This window comes from Trachypithecus francoisi, unplaced genomic scaffold (genome assembly GCF_009764315.1).
Source record: "Trachypithecus francoisi isolate TF-2019V2 unplaced genomic scaffold, Tfra_2.0 Lachesis_group7, whole genome shotgun sequence".
Lineage (NCBI taxonomy): Eukaryota > Metazoa > Chordata > Mammalia > Primates > Cercopithecidae > Trachypithecus > Trachypithecus francoisi.
This window is the reverse complement of record NW_022681472.1, coordinates 2,793,954-2,811,964: the sequence shown is the minus strand read 5'-3', so window position 1 is coordinate 2,811,964 and position 18,011 is coordinate 2,793,954. Positions and strand designations below refer to the sequence as shown.

The window sequence follows — 18,011 nt, the reverse complement described above, 5'->3', positions numbered from 1 at the left end:
TTTAAAGGTTTCAGAAATTATTTATTGTAGTAGTACTTACACATAAGATTTTAGCCTATGGTCATTTTATAAAGATGACTGTTAGGATTTAATCAATATTTAAAGAAAACGAGATTTGTTGTATTATGGTGTTTTTTATGACCTATCAAATATTTACCACTACAAATTTCCATGAACGTAGTGGTTAGTAAAGCTTTTTCCTTAATGAAAAATAATGCCAGATAACCAAGTATTATTCCTTCTATAATTTATTTAGGAAAAAGTTTTATGTATTAGGGTAAAGGGGTAGAAGTTAACCTAGAATCTAATAATCTCCAATCACCCATTCCTGATCTAATAGTAGCCATGAGAAAAAAACCTCTAGAAAGAATTATACCTCTCAAAAAATAAAAAATAAAACAAAGGCTGGGTGCAGTGGCTCACACCTCTAATCCTAGCACTTCCAGAAGCTGCAGTGGGCAGATCGCTTGCAGCCTGGGCAACATGGTGAAATCCCGTCTCTACCAAAAAATACAAAAAGCAGCCAGGCATGGTGACATACACCCGAGCCCAGGAGATTAAGGCTGCATTGAGCTGTGATTGTACCAGTGTACTCTAGCCAGGGTGACAGAGTGAGATTCTGTCTCAAAAAAAAACAAAAAACAAACAAAAATAAACCAGTGCTGTAAAAAAGAGAGGCTCTAGCCCTTTACCACTGAGGTGATATGCCCTGGCTATGCCTGTCATCAAATCCTTAAGCATATTGATGATGGCCATGAGAAACCATGCCCCAGACTGTATCTGTGCATACACAGAGTAAAAGCCCTGTTGCTATACTATAAAATGGCACTTGAAAATAATCTCTACGGTATGTTTGAAAATTGGCATGGTACTTTTTTTCTTTTTGAGACAGCGTCTCACTCTGTCACTGAGGCTGTAGTGCAGTGGCATGATCTTGGCTCACTGCAACCTCTGCTGCCTGGGTTCAAGCCATTCTCCTGCCTCAGCCTCCTGAGTAGCTGGGATTACAGGCATGTGCCACCATGCCCGGCTAATTTTTCGTATCTTTAATAGAGATGGGTTTCATCATCTTGGCTAGGCTGGTCTTGAACTCCTGACCTCGTGATCCACCCACCTTGGCCTCCCAAAGTGCTGGGATTAAAGGCGTGAACCACCGTGCCTGGCCAGCATAGTATTTTTATTTATAATGTAGGAAAAAAAAAAAAAAAAGAGAACAGATACTTCACTACAAATATTGAACCAAGTTAGAAAATTTTTATGTAGCCAAACCACGACTTTAAGCTCTATTTACACTGATGGCGGCCAACTGAGATGCAGGCCACACCCGTGTGGCATGCAGCAAGCAGGACATGCAGGCAGCCTTCCTTGCTCACAAGGCTTCAGAGCAAGCGCACGGTCTTCCCAGTCACCGTCAAGAAGTCATCATCTGCCAGGGCACGCAGTGCTTCTTCAAACATATCTTTAGTGATTGCCTGTGGGGAAGAGAAAGAAAATAAATATTTTACATGTCAAGTCCCTCCTTTACCTGTTAGAGACACTGTAATTTTAATGTTAAAGTACCACCCAGAATCTTTCTTTTTTTGGTGACTGTACACATGCCTTATGCTCTAAATCAGGAGTGGAGTGGCCAGATGGTCCCTATGATAGACTTGGCATCTGTATAGTCCATGTTGTAACTATCAACTCTGCCCTCTCAGTGACAACACAGAGATGGAAAGTGGACCAGCACTGAAAGCCTGCATAGTTCTATTCACTAAACAACTCACCTTACTTATTTACAAAATGACACCCAAATATTTCATTCCTAAAACCAACTTGTAACAACTATAAAAGGGGCATAACAATATTTTTTTCTTTTGTTTTCAGATGGAGTTTTACTCTATTGCCCAGGCTGGAATGCAGTGGCAGGATCTCAGCTTACTGCAACCTCCGCCTCCCGGGTTCAAGCAATCTTCCTGCCTCAGCCTCCTGAGTAGCTAGGATTTCAGGTGCTCATCACTGCACCCAGATAATTTTTGTATTTTTAATAGAGACAGGGTTTTACCATATTGGTCAGGCTGGTTTCAAACTCCTGGCCTCAAGTGATCCGCCCACCTCGGAGTCCCAAATGAGATTACAGGCGTGAGCTACTGTGCCCAGCCAAAAATTTTAATTGTGATTATTTCTTGATGATGGCTTATGGTTCATCTTCCTTTTCTTCATTCTTATCTATATTTATTATTTAATAAATAAAGGAAAAAAACCCAAAAGCAATATTAAGGAAAAAGAGAAAGTTCTATCAAACAAAAAATACATATAAACACTTACTATGTCAGATTGTCCCCGAATATCTTCAAAAAGTTGCTGGTATTTTAGAGCTGGTGTTTTGCCCTTAGATAAAATAAGCTTTTTCAATGCTTCAGCTAATTCTTCTTTCCGTTTACGAGAGGTGGCACTCATCCCTGATTTAAAAAGATATCAATGAAAACATTTTTGCTATTATGAAATGAAATGTTTCAAATTCTCAAAAATATTCCTTTAGTAGTATCATCTAGAAAGGTAAGGGGACAGGGGCTGAGTACATTTGAAGGGAATGAGTTTTGAATTATTTGGAATTTTCTGTAAGCCACTAGCTGTCGCTTTCCGTGGAAACAGTATACACATCTGTGCAGCAAGCAGCTGCTGCTAAGAAACAAACAACTTCTCTAACAAAACTTCCCAGACAGTCGAAGAGACAGAATCTCCTTAAAACTATATCAAGACAAGATTAAAGGGCAACTTTCATCAGATTCTCAAAGGGGTCCCAATCCAAAAAAGGTTAAGAACTTCCGTTTCAAATGATTTAACTGTTAGCTTAAATCTGACATATGAACTACATACATATTGAAATAATTCTCAAAAGCTTTTCTGCTCACTGAAAATAACAAACCTGTAGTAAGAATAGATATGTCCACGATGCCAGTCCGGGGATCAGTTGCAGACTGCTTTAGAGCTTCCCGATGGAGGCGTTTGGCCTCTTCCACATCAATGGCTTCAACTTTGTTAGACAATCTTACTTTAGCATGGGCTTCTGCTAAGCGGATTAATGACTCTAGCTGTCGAGGATATGCAGAAACCATTCCCCGGCTACTGCCAATCTTCCTCATGTCTACATAAGCCTATTGAAGGTAAAAAAACAAAAACAAACCTCCTTGGTGACAACAACTTTAGTTTTGTGTTGAATTTTGAACACTTAGGCTTCCATTAAAGTAAACAGAACTCAGATATGGTCCTGGGCCCTGGAGCTCATCAAGTGGTAGAGGCTACACAGACCACAGAAATCCCAGGTGAAGACGTTAACGTTCGGCGTGCAGTGGTAGGTGAACATATTCCAACTGGGAGATGCTCAGGAAGAATATTGGAGAGGGTGGCATCTAATGTGGCTCTGAAGAACAGAGATGGGCATGGCATGGCAGAGGAAAGCAATGTGGCATGTGGGGAGAGGAGCAGTCTGTGACGACTCATAGGGAGAATCAGGGTCTGTCTGTGAAAAGTGCTCACATGGGGCACATAAGGACTGCTGGGAGAATGCTGCAAAGGTAAGTTGTGTCAATCTCACATACAGATGACACAGTCTTATTTCTTCATGAACAACCCCCAAGACTATGACACACAAAAAAATTACATGTCTGTAACTTTCATCTTAGCATTTTTGGGAGCTCAGTTTGGATGTAAAGCTCATCAAAGCACCAGGAACTTTCTTAATATCACAATGCTCGAATAACCTAAATGTGCCATTGTGCACTTCAGTTCACGTACAAGGATGCTGAAAAACGAACCTAAAAGACTGCTCGATCTGTTTTTTACAAGCAAAAGGAAGCTTACAGAAACTGGATGACTTTTTCAGTTTCCAAATAACAATGTAGTGTTGCCTCTATTTGAAACCAGGTCTTTGATCTTAAATTCACTATGCTTGTAAGTATTTAAACATATAGTGTGTACTACCTACATAAATGAACTATTTCCCCCTTTTGCAACATTTGGTAAAGTCAATTCTGTAATATGGGAGGAAACAATAAACAGTTATAAAAAAGAGTATGTTATTCTTAGGCCAGGCATGGTGGCTCATGCCTATAATCCTAACACTTTGGGAGGCAGAGGCTGGCGCATCACTTGAGGTCAGGAGTTCAAGACCAGCCTGGCCAACACGGTGAAACTCCGTCTCTACTAAAAATACAAAAATTAGCTGGGAGTGGTGGTGGGCACCTGTAATCCCAGCTAGTAGGGAGGCTGAGGCAGGAGAATCGCTGAACCTGGAAGCACAGGCCGCAGGCTGTAGTAAGCCAAGATCACACCATTGCACTCCAGCCTGGGCAAGAAAGCCAGGCTCCATCTCAAAAAAAGGAAGAAAACAGTATGTTATTCTTAACAAAATAATTAATATTTTAAAGGAGATGATTGGTCGATTACATTAATGCTGTGGGCTACAGGCACAGTAAGCCTTTTTTCAGCAGGGTTACCTCGATGAGAGCCTGGCTGGCTTCCTCACTTAGCCGTGGCATGATGGTGCTGTGTGCGTAGGCAATGTAGTCCTTCAGCACTGCCATGTCCAGGAGCTCCTCCTCTGCCTGCTCCTCACTCTGGTAGTACAGTGCGACCAGGTGGTGAGCCAGACGCCTGTCATAGGCTTCGTCCTGAGGGTCCAGCATGAGGAAGATCAAATCAAACCTAAGAAAACAAAGTAAAAATACTGTTTTTCCAGTACCTTGTGAGGCCGAGGCAGGTGGATCACCTGATGTTGGTAGCTTGAGACCAGCTTGGCCAACACAGTGAAACCTTGTCTCTACTAAAAATACAAAAATTAGCCAGGAGTGGTGGCACGTGCCTGTAATCCCAGCTACTCGGGAGGCTGAGGCAGGACAATGGCTTGAAGCTGGGAGGCGAAGGTTGCGGTGAGCCAAGTTCGCGCCACTGCACTCCAGCCTGGCCGACAGAGGGAGATTCTGTCTCAAAAAAACAAAACAACAACAACAAAAAACTGTTTTCCTAGTTGAGACACCAATACACCTACAAACGACATACTAAAGACTGCTCAAGCACCACAGATGTGCAGTGAATGTGCATCCTGTGAGCGCCCGCAGGGAAAAGCGTCTTTGCCTGGTGTGGAAAGGGCCTTTGTGTCCATCCACTCGCCCCACTCACCCTGTGCTGTCCCTAGCCCTTAGGTCGGCCCAGGGAACGGCTGGGGACCAATCAGCTGAGTCAAAGGAAGACCTCCCTTAGGGAAAGGTTTCTATAATTTTGACGATGGAAAGTTGTTGGTTTTTTTTTTTTTTTTTGAGACAGTCTCACTCTATAGCGCAAGCTAGAGTGAAGTGGTATGATCTCAGCTCACTGCAATCTCCGCTCCCATTAGCTCAAGCAATTTTTGTGCCTCCTCAGCCTCCTGAGTAGCTGGGATTACAGGCATGTACCACCACGCCTGGCTAATTTTTTGTATTTTAGTAGAGACGGGGTTTCATCAAGTTGCCCAGGGTGGCCTCAAAGCTCAGGCGCTCCAGCCACCTCAGCCTCCCAAAGTGCTGGGATTACAGGTGTGAGTCACTGTACCTGGTTGACAATGGAAAGATTTGAATGAAAACACATTCAACTGTTTTTTGGGGAAAAAAACTTTCGTCAAAAAAAAAAAAAAGAAAAAAAGCAAGTAATTAAAACCTAAAATCCATTTATGAAAAATGTCCAATATTTGTAGTGGGGCTGAGAGTGAAGATTATGTGATTGCACTTTAATAAATCTAACTTTTTAGAGCCTCATCTACGGTACAGAGTTGTTCTCTGTTGACTCTCAGCAGTGGCTTTAGGACTAAGGGTAGTGAGTGACAGCCATGTGAAAATGGCGTGGGAGGGAAACATCCCAACTGCTTCAAAATCAAATGAGAACACACATCATCCTTGTCGTGAAAACTCTTGACCAACGAAATTTGAAACATCTTGATAAGAGTGAAGAGTTTCCGTTAGCAGTTGCTGAATCTTAGTAGCTCCTTTTCAATCTCACCCTTAATATTCTACAAATGAACAAAATAAAAATCTGTTTTAATACCTTGATAATAAAGTATGAGGCAGCTGGATGTTTTCAATGGTTGTTTTTTTAGGATTCCACTGAGACTCAATGGGATTTGCTGCTGCCAGGACAGAGGTGCGCGCATTGAGCTGACAGATGATCCCAGCCTATTAGAGAAAACAGTGCGGTTAGAAGCCTCTCCCTGACGCTGGCAATTAACAAGCACCGTCTTTGCCCGACCACCTACTAAACCCATATTCCCTCTACAGCATTTCTATTGCCTGAGCCATGTTGCCTTTACTGACTTCAGCAGTTCACCTGGATAAGCCTTGTCCTCAGATTCATGCCAAGGACTGAGTTTAGATGAATGTGTGCTATAACCACATCTTTCTCAGGAAGCAGGCACCTTGCAAGAGCTTTAGGACAAATTCAAGGCTAGTACAGCAATAAAGACAAAACATGATATCCTGTAGAAGATATGTAGAGATTTAGCTGAAATATGATGTGAAAAGCACGTACCAATCTCCCCAAGTTAGAACCAAGGTAGCACAGCACAGTTCCACAGATGCTGTCTTTAAAGGGTCCACGTATTTTAAACATGTCCACATTCACGGTGGAGAAGGTGACTCACCTTTGCAATGGACAGAGTCTGCTGTTCCATGACTTCATGCAATACTGATCTTGTACTTTCATTCATCTTGTCGAACTCATCGATACAGCAGATGCCGTTGTCACTCAGGACAAGGGCACCTGTCTGCAGGACCAGCTGCCTTGTCTCAGGGTCTTTCATTACGTACGCAGTGAGGCCAACTGCACTGGAGCCCTTCCCAGAAGTGTACTGGCCCCTGGGGACGAGGTTGTACACGTACTGCAGCAGCTGGGACTTGCTGGTACCAGGGTCACCACACAGCAAGATGTTGATCTCAGCCCGAAATTTGCCCCTTCCAGTGTGACTAAAATCCTTCCTTGTCCCGCCAAAGAGCTGAAGCAAAATTCCCTAAATAATCAAATAGAGACATGTCTAAACATTCATTTTCTGCACAGTAACTGAGACGCAGTTTAAACTTTAGAGGTACTTTTGTCTCTTATAAAGAGCTACAATTAGGAAATTGCAGGAAGGTATAAAAAGGCTCCTGAAAGTGCTTGACATGCTCTAAGTTATCACTGACCAATTTATTCATCAGCACCCATCATTACACCAGAATGGTGGCCATGCAAGTCCCTGTCCCTATTGTGATACTGTGTGGCCGCTTCTGTTTAGAAACCTAAGTTTAGAGCAGAGATGAGGACAGACAATGCTATGACTCTCCTCAACCAATGGCAAGTCTGGTTGCCAGCACTTGCTCTAACAGGCCACAGCTCGCGTCCTTTATGGCAGATGGCTTAAGTGGAGGAGTGGATGTTTATACTATTTGATTCTAAAGAATTGTAAATCCCAACCCCTAGTTTAAAATCCACTGTTACCTTCTTTATATCTTCATGTTCATAAATGCTTGGAGCCAAGGCTGAAGCAAGCCTCTCATAAATGTCTGGTTTCCTGGAAAGTTCCTTAAGCAATTCCACACGTTTCTCTGAAAAAAGTTTCTGTTCTGCTTCTTCATCAAGGCCATGCAGACGTTTTGCATCCGTTTTCCGATAATGAATGACATCAATGTGGGTTTTGTAGACAGACTTCACATTACTCACTCTTGGATTGACTCGAATAGGCACTGCTCGATAGATGCCTGAGGGCACAACCAGGAGATGCACTTTTACCTTCCCACATCTTCCTCCGAGTGGCTCAGCAACCAGCGTAGGCAACAGGTGTACTTCAGAGTGAGGCATCACACTGGGCTAGCCCTGGAAAGGTGAGCTCCACCATCTCTTAAATGACTCTCCCAAGCCCAGGACTCAGACCCACAATGCAAAGATCCCGCCTGCTCTGAGCAAGCTGGGAAACAGCAGGAAACGGACAAGCTCGAAAGAACCCAGGTGGCTCATGTCTGGATTCCTAGAACTTTGGGAGACTGAGGCAGGCGGATCACCTGAGGTCAGGAGCTCGAGACCACCCTAATCAACATGGAGAACCCTGTCTCTACTAAAATACAAAAATTAGCCGGGCGTGATGGCACATGCCTGTAATCCCAGCTACTAAGGAGGCTGATGCAGGAGAATGGCTTGAACCTGGGAGGCGGAGGTTGCGGTGAGCCAAGATCGTGCCATTGGACTCCAGCCTGGGCAACAAGAGCAAAACTCTTGTCTCAAAAACAAAACAAAAAGAGAAAGAACCAAGGTTTCTGCAAATGACAGACCCGAGGACGCGTTCACCTGGGCCCACTAGTCAGCAGTGCTCCAGGGCAACTGTAGTTACATGAGCACGTCCACGGGCATAGTCACCCTGAGGGTGAAATGGAGCTGCTGTGCTTCTGGCTCAATGCTGGGTTCGTGGTTGTGTTTAATAAGCAGTATTTTTACTTCCCTAAGTTGAGTGTACAGAATCTGCTTAGCACTTACTTGACTTCAACAAAATGCTAAAATCCTCCAGCCATTAAAAGTAGACTAGGTCCCACCCCCCGCCCACCACCCCTGACAAAAGCATGCAAATCATGCATTCTTCTGGAAGGTAGGCTCCCCACATACAGAAGTCTGATCTGATATGTCTTTTCTGGATTTCAAATCAGAAGTCTTTAACTCTAGGCTGATTCCTGTAGCTTTTGGAGAAAGCCTGGCCTTTCTCCCTTACAACTATCTCAACACAATGGCACAGAGCACTGGTCTCGTTCATTTAGTGGGTTGGTGTAATTCTTATTTAACACAACAAACCAGTTTACACCCATTCTTAGAATACACACTATTCTTCACTCCGATATAGGCTAGGGATGGATGATTATGTTTAAAGTGGCCCATGATGATTTATCTCACAGAGCAGCATTGATACTTATTTCACATCCACACAGCACTTTCCACAGCCCCTAGGCCCCAAATACTCTCACACATGTATCATCACATTAACTCCACTTTGTAAGTGAGGAAACTAAAATATTGGATTAAATACTTTATCAAAGGTTTCAGGGTAGCAGGACTGGAAATGTGCACGTCACTCACTAAAGACTACGCATTATTTCAAATTCTCAATGACTACAAGTACTTTTACAACGGAAGACTGCCAGTGACAACTGCGGGACTTCACACTGGGGAAGAAACAGGGTGAGCACTGCCTCACTGAAGACAAGGGCCGATGCGTGGTGTGCCCCAGGCCCTCCGCTCAGGAGCAGATTCAGGCACTCTGTGACCGTTGCCTCCTTGCCCATCAATGAAGAACTGTGCTGCCATCAACACTCCCTTGCCGCCAACCAAAATGCATTGTGACTCTACAGATTCAAATGGAAGACTGCCACACTCATGTGGTGCTGTGCAAAGAACACTCTCGTGGCAGCAAGAGAAGGAGTCTTGGGTCCTGATTTACCGTGGCATCTGAGCTACTGCTGTCTATGCATCCCTGAACCTCAGCTTCTACACATGGAAACAAGTCACTCTGACTCATTCTTCTCTGTAACAAACAAATGTTAACGCCTGGCTATACATTTGGGAAATAAGTAAAAATTACTTACAACTCCAGCATTGATAATACTTAGCTGATGGCATAACTCAAACTCTACCCATACCAGCCTATCTGAGGCTGCTGTCTCATGATGCCAACAGTACTGACTTGAGACACACATAGCTCCAGGATACTGAGGTATCAAGAGGCGAGTGACCACACAAACCACGAGTTCCAACATTCAAGTTTGAGAAGAACTGAACAATTTCATGATGCTGGGCCGTGGTACTCAGTTAAAAAGGTGGCAGATAAAGCAGGGATATACCCCACAGTCTCAAAGACATGCAGTGACAACTGCAGGCAGAACTGGACCTGTGACTGAGTCCAATGACTCACTAAAGCACAGCATTGAAAACAAGACAGGCATGCTCAAGTGCTGGTGCAAACCTACACTCTTACCTGTAACATTCACTCTGTCCCCAGGCTGAACCTTGTCAACGAGATCATTGTGAGCAAATAGGATGACTGTGTGTGGTGTCTGTCCTGCAGGCATGTCTTCTGGAGACTCTTGAAGCTTGATCTGAAGGGCAGCAAACAGAGAACATGTGGGCCACAAAGAGAGTGCAGGAGGACAAATATCTGCATGTCTTTGTACTGCTTTTGCCATGTAAGGCTGCAGTGCATATCCCCACATAAACGTTTGTCCATGTTTCTCATTATTTCTTTAGAAGCTACTTCTAGATCTCCTGGGTAAAGCAGCACAGATTTTTTTTTTTTGAGATGGAGTTTCACTTATTGCCCAGGCCGGAGTGCAATGGTGCGATCTCGGCTCACCACAACCTCCACCTCCCAGGTTCAAGTGATTCTCCTGCCTCAGCCTCCCGAGTAGCTGGGATTACAAGCGCATGCCACCATGCCTGGCTGCAGCACACATTCTTAAGGCCCACTGTCGGGCATGTCTGCGCACCTCACAACCCTGCCTGCATCCACTCATCTAACAGGTATCTGTGGCGCACCCAGCTTGTGCTACAGCCCATTCTAGGTGTCAGGGACCCGATAGTGAACAAAGTTCCCTGCCTCATGGAGTGGAAGGGGCAGATAATACACAGAAAAATGAGCACATAACATGTGACAGTGACAAATGCAGCAGACTGCAACAAAACAGGGGAAGGAATGTAGGGAGCTGCGGTGGGGGAAGCTGAGATGCTTTTCATAAAGCAGGGTTGAGGAAGGCCTTTCCAAACCAGGTACCCTCTGACAGGCCTAAGGATGCTGGACTTTTCTCTAAGCCCATTTTGGCGGCCTGCAGGATTCTGAGAATAGGTGGCCATATGCTCCTGGGGAGCAGGGTGCCTGCCTTTCTGTCTCCAGCTCTGTCCCATGCAACATTAAAGAAACCATGCACACACTGTCACAGAAAAACTCAAACTCTGTCCTCCCACATCTTTACAGTTACAATCATGGTAAATAAGTAATTTTCTACCTTCCCTTTACTTATTTCTGTCATTTTAGTAACTTCATCTTACAATTTCATGAATAGAGAGAAAAAAGGGCAAACTTTTTTTTTTTTTGAGACAGAGTCTCACTGTTGCCCAGGCTGGAGTGCAGTGGCGCAATCTATCTCAGCTTACTGCAAGCTCCGCTTCCTGGGTTCATGCCATTCTCCTGCCTCAGCCTCCTGAGTAGCTGAGACTACAGGCGCCCGCCACCATGCCTGGCTAATTTTTTTGTATTTTTTTTTTTAAGTAGTGACAGGGTTTCACCGTTAGCCAGGATGGTCTCGATCTCCTGACCTTGTGATCACCCGCCTCAGCCGCCCAAAGTGCTGGGATTACAGGCGTGAGCCACCAAGCCCAGCCGAAAAAGATCAAACTTCTTAGACAATAAAATTTGTGAAAAAATTTCAGAAAAATTCCTCCATCCTTTACCAATGGAAAAACCGCAGAACGACATTGAACCAAGTATTCTCATCTCAAATGTTTGAAGCATTTTAGGCCATGAAAATATGATGTCTCTAACAACAGACAGTACTACTGGCAACCGCACAGGGACAGTGCCCTGAAGCAGGGCCTTTGCATGCTCTGTGTATTTAGCCCATAGGCCACTAATGAAACCCACAAGACCAGAGAGGGATGGATGCCATTCGGGAAGTGAGGCTCGGGGTCCGAGGGACAAGTTACAGTCGGCCTTTTGAGGATACAGACAGGCAAAGCATAGCCTGGGGGGCCAGGGTGGCTGCGCACCATCTGCTTGTCAGAGAAGAGGGAGCGGTTGTGGATGAGTGCCATGCTGTGGGTGGTGTGGCAGTGCCCGCACACGCTGGGCTCCGCAATGCGGCCGCGGTCCATCTCCACCCGGGTCATGTGGGCACACACTTGGCACTGGAAGAAGGCCTCCTGCATCTCAGGAATCAGCTGGGATGTCCTGATCACCATGCCACTGATGGTGATGAGCTGATCAATGTCTGTGAGGGGAGAAGAGAGGTCAGCACGCCTATCTGAGGTGCAGAGGTCCAGGAATAGCTGGGATCACAGGCAGGTGCTGGGTGCCCACAAGTCTGTCTAGGGTGACCTTTCTGTGTCTAGTCGTCTGCAGGGTATGTCTTCAGGAGACTCTCAAGGCCAGCGAACCTCTGGCCCCTGTCCAGCAGGCATCCCTTGCTCCCTTCTTGTCTGCCTACCCTCCTCCCTGCCTCCTGCCTCACTCACCCAGCCTCCTGTATGACACCCTGCTGTGTCAGGAAAAAAGCCAGATAGGCTGGACTGAGTCCCAACCCTAGCCTCTCTGTGCACATTTTGTGTCCTCTATAGAATGGGGTGGTATCAGGACCCACCCCAGAGCCAAGGACTGAATGTGCCAGTGTACTTCAAGACTAGTAAGAGAGTAAGAGCACCTGGCAGAGGAAAAAGTCCTCTATACTTTACAGTAATTACTATCCACACAGAACCCCTTAGATGGTCTGATCTTTCACTCTTGCTTGTTTCCTCTATTATTTGAACCTTTCCTGACAGACAACTTTTCCCCTTTGAAGGTCCCACTGCCCCCAACTAATTTCCCCTGCTGGTTTCAGACGAGCTGCCCTGTTCTGGCCTGTAGTTAGCCACTGCTAGCCATGAAGTTCCCCCTATCCTGCCACTGATTCATGAGACCTCTACAATTTTGCTGTTGTTGAGATGGGGTTTTAACCTGTTGCCCAGGCTGGAGTACAGTGGTGCAATTACGGCTCACCATAGCCTCAACCTGCCAGGCTCAAGTAAGCTCATCACCTCAGCCTCCCAAAGTGGTAGGATTACATGCACGAGCCACTGTGCCTTGCTAATTTCTTCTTAAAAAGAGATGGAGTCTCTTAAGTCACCCAAGTTGGTCTCAAATTCCTGGCCTCAAGTGATCCTCAAGTCTTTAAAATCTATTTTTTTTCTTTTTTTTGAGACAGAGTCTCATTCTGTCACCCAGGCTGGAGTGCAATGGCACAACCTCAGCTCAGTGCAACCTCCGCCTCCCAGGTTCAAGTGATTCTCCTGCCTCAGCCTCCCGAGAGTAGCTGGGACTATAGGCGCCCGCCACCACGCCCTGGTAATTTTTGTATTTTTAGTAAAGGGGTTTTACCATGTTGGCCAGACTGGTCTGGAACTCCTGACCTCAGGTGATCTGCCTGCCTGGTTCTCCTGAAGTGCTGGGATTATAGGCGTGAGCCACCACGCCCAGCCAATAGTCAAACGCCCAGCCAATAGTCAATCTCTTATATCAGAAACTTCAATTAAATTCAAAAAGTATATGGGGTTCATAAGTATACAGGATAACTGAATCTGTATTATTTTGTCAATTTATAATCCATCACCTTGACTACCACCACCAATTACTTCTTTCATAGTTTCTTGATGAAACAAGGCTATTTTCATGTAAGGCATTTTCCTTACAAAATATAATCCCATGAAAAATACATTACCTTCTGGATTCAGGTTTCTCATATTCTTAGTCTTCAATGCGTTGAATGGTCTTACTTGAATCTGATGTTCTAAGATTGAGTCAGGGTAACGGTCAAAGAAGATTTCATTGACAGCCATGTCAAAAGTTGGAATAACTTCCTGTAAAAATAAATATGAAGATGTATTTGTATTCATATCTCAGTGTTAAATACAATAAAGGCACGTCAGATTAGCAAAGTATAAAAACAAGACAACATGTCATGCCCCCAAAGTATTATCCTACAGAATCATGCATATACTGTTTTCAAATTTAGGTATGCTGAACTATCTATTTCTGCACATTCTCAATTGGGTTAAGTTTGGTAATTTATATAAAAGTGCCTTCTTGATGTATACTGGCATATTTTATGCTTTCTATTAGAAGGGAAAACAATTTTGACCTCATACTTTCATTATTTTCCTTCTATAATGAAATGATACCCAAGTAAGTTATTTATTTATTTTTATTTTTTGAGGCAGAGTTTTGCTCTTGTTGCCCAGGCTGGAGTGCAATGGCATGATCTCGGCTCACTGCAACCTTTGCCTCTGGGATTCAAGCAATTCTCCTGCCTCAGCCTCTTGAGTAGCTGGGATTACAGGCATGTGCCACTACGCCTGGCTAATTTTGTATTTTTAATAGAGATGGGGTTTCTCCATGTTGGTCAGGCTGGTCTTGAACTCCCAACCTCAGGTGATCCGCCTGCCTTGGCCTCCCAAAGTGCTGGGATCACAGGTATGAGCCACTGCGCCCAGCGACACCAAAGTAAGTTAAATCATATTTATTCAAATTTGTTAACATATGGTTCCCATTTTACAGATGAGGAAACAGCTTTTGGTTGGCTAAGGAACCTGACTAACCCTATGCAGCCAGTAATCAGCAAAATCAAGATTCAAAAACCAGGTCTGCTTGCCTCCAAAGACCACACCCAGAGTCAACAGAACTGATACTTCATGAATAAAAACTGACCTGAGGCCAAAAAGTCAAAGTCTACAGTACAATAAGTATTATTCTTTTAAAGCAGCAGGAAGTATGCAATTCATTTAAAGTATTTCCATTTAAGATAACTTACTTCATGAAACCCAAGAAGCTATAGTTGTTAGATTCATCATTTTTCTACATGAGAAACACTGCCCAGTAAACCATAACCTGTCATTGATAGTAATACAAATCCCACTTTCAGGAACACTAAAATGTGAAAAAAAAAAAAAAGTTCATCTTAAAAGAGATGATCCTTTTTTTTTTTTTTTTTTTGAGACGGAATTTCACTGTGTTGCCCAGGCTGGAGAGCAGTGGCGTCATCTCGGCTCACTGCCCCTCCGCCTCCTCGGTTCAAGTGATTCTCCCGCTTCAGCCTCCTAAGCAGCTGGGACTACAGGCGCGCACCACCACGTGTGGCTAATTTTTGTATTTTTTAGTAGAGATGGGGTTTCACTTTGTTGGCCAGGCTGGTCTCGAACTCCCGACCTCAAGTGATCCATTTGCCTCAGCGTCCTAAAGTGCTGGGATTACAGGTGTGAGCCACCGCACCCGGCCAAAGGAGATGATACATGGTTTTCTTAGTGTTTGTGCATACTATCTTCATTACCGAGGAATTTGTGTTATCTGGAAACATTCTTTCTGGACAGTTACTAAAATTCATCAAGGTCAAAGCTAAATTCTTACCTGTGGGTAAGAGATGAGTTGTCTGTACAAATTTTTGTCAAATGATTTGATGTGTTCACAGTTTACATTTAAAAATGGCTCGCCAATAACATTAATCTACAAGATAAAAATGAACAAGTTATATTTTGCTAACTATTTTAAAACATATAACTTGAATTTAAAGAATATCTGATTACCTCCCCAAGTCGTTGCATGTATAGAGGTTCAGTAATATCTATGCCAATATTTTCTTCTTCTTTAGCCAGAGGGTCAATAAATCGCTGAAGAAATCTCTTTAAGTGGAGAGAAAACATATTAGGCATATAGCATTTGGGAACAGGCAACTACTAAAAACACACAAAGTTATGAGTATGTCACTGTCAGGAGACAGAAATAAATATTTTTCTTCCTTTTTCTTTTTTAAAATTTAATTTAGAGATAGAGTCTCACTATATTGGTCAGGCTGCTATCAAACTCCTGGCCTCAAGTGATCCTCCCACCTTGGCCTCCCAAAGTGCTGGGATTATAGGTGTGAGCCACCACAGGTGGCCCTTCTAGTCACTATGGCTACTTCGCTATAGGTTATAAGCACGGTCTCCCAACATTTTCAGAGCCCAAAGTAATTTTAATACATATAGCTCACCTGAAAGTTTTCTTTGCATGTTGCCACATTTACATCTGTTCCCCAGATCACAAGTTTTTGGCCTAGAGACTGCTCACTTGCCACTATATCTTCTGCCGCTGCCTACACAGAAAAACATGACAGAATCATGAGAATGGAGTTACCCACATGATATCCGCCATAAGATGGTTTCAGGAGACTGCATACTCACCGCGTCAGACTGCAGATCCACTTGCAGGCCCTTCTGCGCAGAGCCCAAGTCAGGCCTCTGTCTCACAGGTGTGCCCCTAACACCACTTCTTGGGGTTCCCTCTACCCGAGAGCTGGGAGTGCCATATGTCAGTGGTGAACTAACATCAAAGTCAAGAGGGATAGCTATAAAAACAAAATTAGGAAATTCTGGTGGTGTATCAAACCTGAAATTACAGCATGTTATCTGTTGACCTATACCACCTAATCGCACAGCAAACTTGAGTATTTATGGCAACCTGTGGTGGTTGAGATTCTGAGCACTATTAAGTGTTCTATTAAGAAAAGCATCAGAGAACCTGCTTCTTCTGCTAAGCCCTATAACAATTATTTTCAGCACTCTGTTCAGCTCCTCTGGTTCAGAATATGCTCACTCATGTGCAGAGGGGATGCTTTAGGCATTATGACAACTGTAATAAAGACAGTAAACCTGAGGAGAGAAAGCATCAGCTGTGTAATCAAGCACAGCATAACCTAGATCTTCAGACACGCACCTGAAGAATGCATTTGGGGAGGGCTGGAAAATAACACGTCCTGCGCGACAGGGCTCTGCAGGTCCGCTCCAGGCGAGGTTGGCATCGGCTGCAACTCCCCCGTGGAGGTGGAATCCTCGCCTCTACGTCTCTGAGAGGGAGATGACCTGGCATCCTCACTTCGAGCTTGTGTCACACAAAACAGAAAAGATGGCCATGAACTTTCAGGGCCGGTATTCCTGGATTTGTCTGTCCCTTGGGGCATTATGACTCACCACTGAACCAAACCAAACAGAGGCAAATGGGCAATCAAATTAAGCAGCACCCAAGCCACAGCCTACTGTGGGTGTCTGTGCGCACCAGGCGGCAGCGCCTAGCCCGAGGCTGAGCGTCCGGGGCCCACGTACCCACCCAGCGCTGCCAGTTGCGGCAAGAGAGGGCAGAAGGGGCGGCGCCGGGGGCTGTTGTGGGCCCGGCTCGGGGCACTCACGCGTCTGGGCTGGGGTGGTTCTTCCACGCCGGCTGCCTCGGCGGCTCGGGGTCGACGCCGGGGACGACATGGTGCTCGGGGTACCTGCGCGACAAGGACAAGCTCGGGCCGGGCCTGCCTCCCGGCTTCCCTGCCCTGCTCCGCAGCGCGGACGTTCCTGCCGGCTCCGCGCCACGCCCTCCCTGCTGGCGCGCGGTTACCGGCGAAAGGCTGCCGCTTGCGGACGCTCGCAGGCTCCAGGTCCACCTGGCCAGTAGCTCTCCCAAACCACGGGACCCAGAGTTCCCGCCGGCGGCAAGGTCGTCTCCGCCCCTGGCGGGGCCTTACCAATCACAGCGACGCTCGGGCGTAGCTCCGCCTCCGGGAGGCGCCACTGCGCACCGGTAGGGGGGGACAGTGCCACTTCCTTCAGCGCCCGTGCGTACACCAGAAGTAGGCCTCGCTCGGCACCCCTCTGTCTAGATGGTCTGACCTCCTGCGCGGCCGCGTTTTCGCGGGAAAAGTGGGTCCGACCGCACCAGTTATCGGGGTGTGTTCCGTCATCGTTGGCTAGGGAGCATGTGCTTCTTTATCCCTTAGGCGGTTTTGATTAATAAGGACAGTAGAGATGCATTTGTCACCTAAGTTTTTTTTATTAAAGAAATTAAGGACGGGAGGTGGCGGGGATGGTCTTATGTTGCCCAGGCAGGTCTCGAACTCCTGCGATCCTCCCGCCTCAGCTTCCTAAAGTGTTGGGACTGCAGGCGGGCGCCACCGCGCCCGACCGCGTTTGTCACTGTTTATCGAGGAACAAACTTGGAGCTCTTGACCCAGGCCCTTCGCTTGTTTTATTTGCCTCTGGTATCTATTTAGCCAAGCCCAACACCAAGTAGCCACCCAATCTACATCCGCAGGTCAGACCGACGCATGGCATTTCTCCTTAAGTTTCCATGTTGATTAGGACCAAAGAGGCGCGCCTACAGGCCAGGCTTTCCCGCAGGGGTCCCCGGGAAAGTTCCTGCCGCCGCGCCCCGTAGCCCCGCCCCTGCGCGT

General features: G+C 45.6%; 1 protein-coding gene across 2 annotated transcripts; it reads right to left on the bottom strand.

The window, feature by feature from the left end:
- On the bottom strand, positions 1 to 17,987 carry MCM4 (minichromosome maintenance complex component 4). 2 transcript variants are annotated; one of them, XM_033203542.1, is made up of 17 exons: positions 17,180 to 17,987; positions 16,980 to 17,063; positions 16,511 to 16,675; positions 15,979 to 16,142; positions 15,789 to 15,890; positions 15,343 to 15,438; positions 15,167 to 15,262; positions 13,485 to 13,623; positions 11,782 to 12,002; positions 9,998 to 10,118; positions 7,483 to 7,742; positions 6,650 to 7,015; positions 6,058 to 6,185; positions 4,479 to 4,686; positions 2,909 to 3,137; positions 2,308 to 2,441; positions 1 to 1,472 (listed from the first exon to the last, which is right to left on the bottom strand). In XM_033203542.1, exons 2-17 carry the CDS (start codon positions 17,047 to 17,049, stop codon positions 1,380 to 1,382), a joined length of 2,592 nt encoding a protein of 863 aa, XP_033059433.1. In that variant the 5' UTR covers positions 17,050 to 17,063; positions 17,180 to 17,987; the 3' UTR covers positions 1 to 1,379. The 2 variants fall into 2 exon arrangements, with proteins under 2 accessions (XP_033059433.1, XP_033059434.1); XM_033203543.1 differs by having other exon boundaries at positions 233 to 1,472; positions 16,980 to 17,987.
- Between the last annotated feature and the right edge of the window lie 24 nt (positions 17,988 to 18,011).

Bases quoted from the DNA above. Each gene is read 5' to 3' on its own strand.
- MCM4 (XM_033203542.1), bottom strand. From the start codon at position 17,049: ATGTCGTCCCCGGCGTCGACCCCGAGCCGCCGAGGCAGCCGGCGTGGA. The intron at 7,743-9,997 runs GTAAGAGTGTAG...TTGTGCCCTCAG, and splicing joins GGACAGAGTGAATGTTACAG to GCATCTATCGAGCAGTGCCT. The intron at 1,473-2,307 runs GTAAGTGTTTAT...TCTTCCCCACAG, and splicing joins TTCGGGGACAATCTGACATA to GCAATCACTAAAGATATGTT.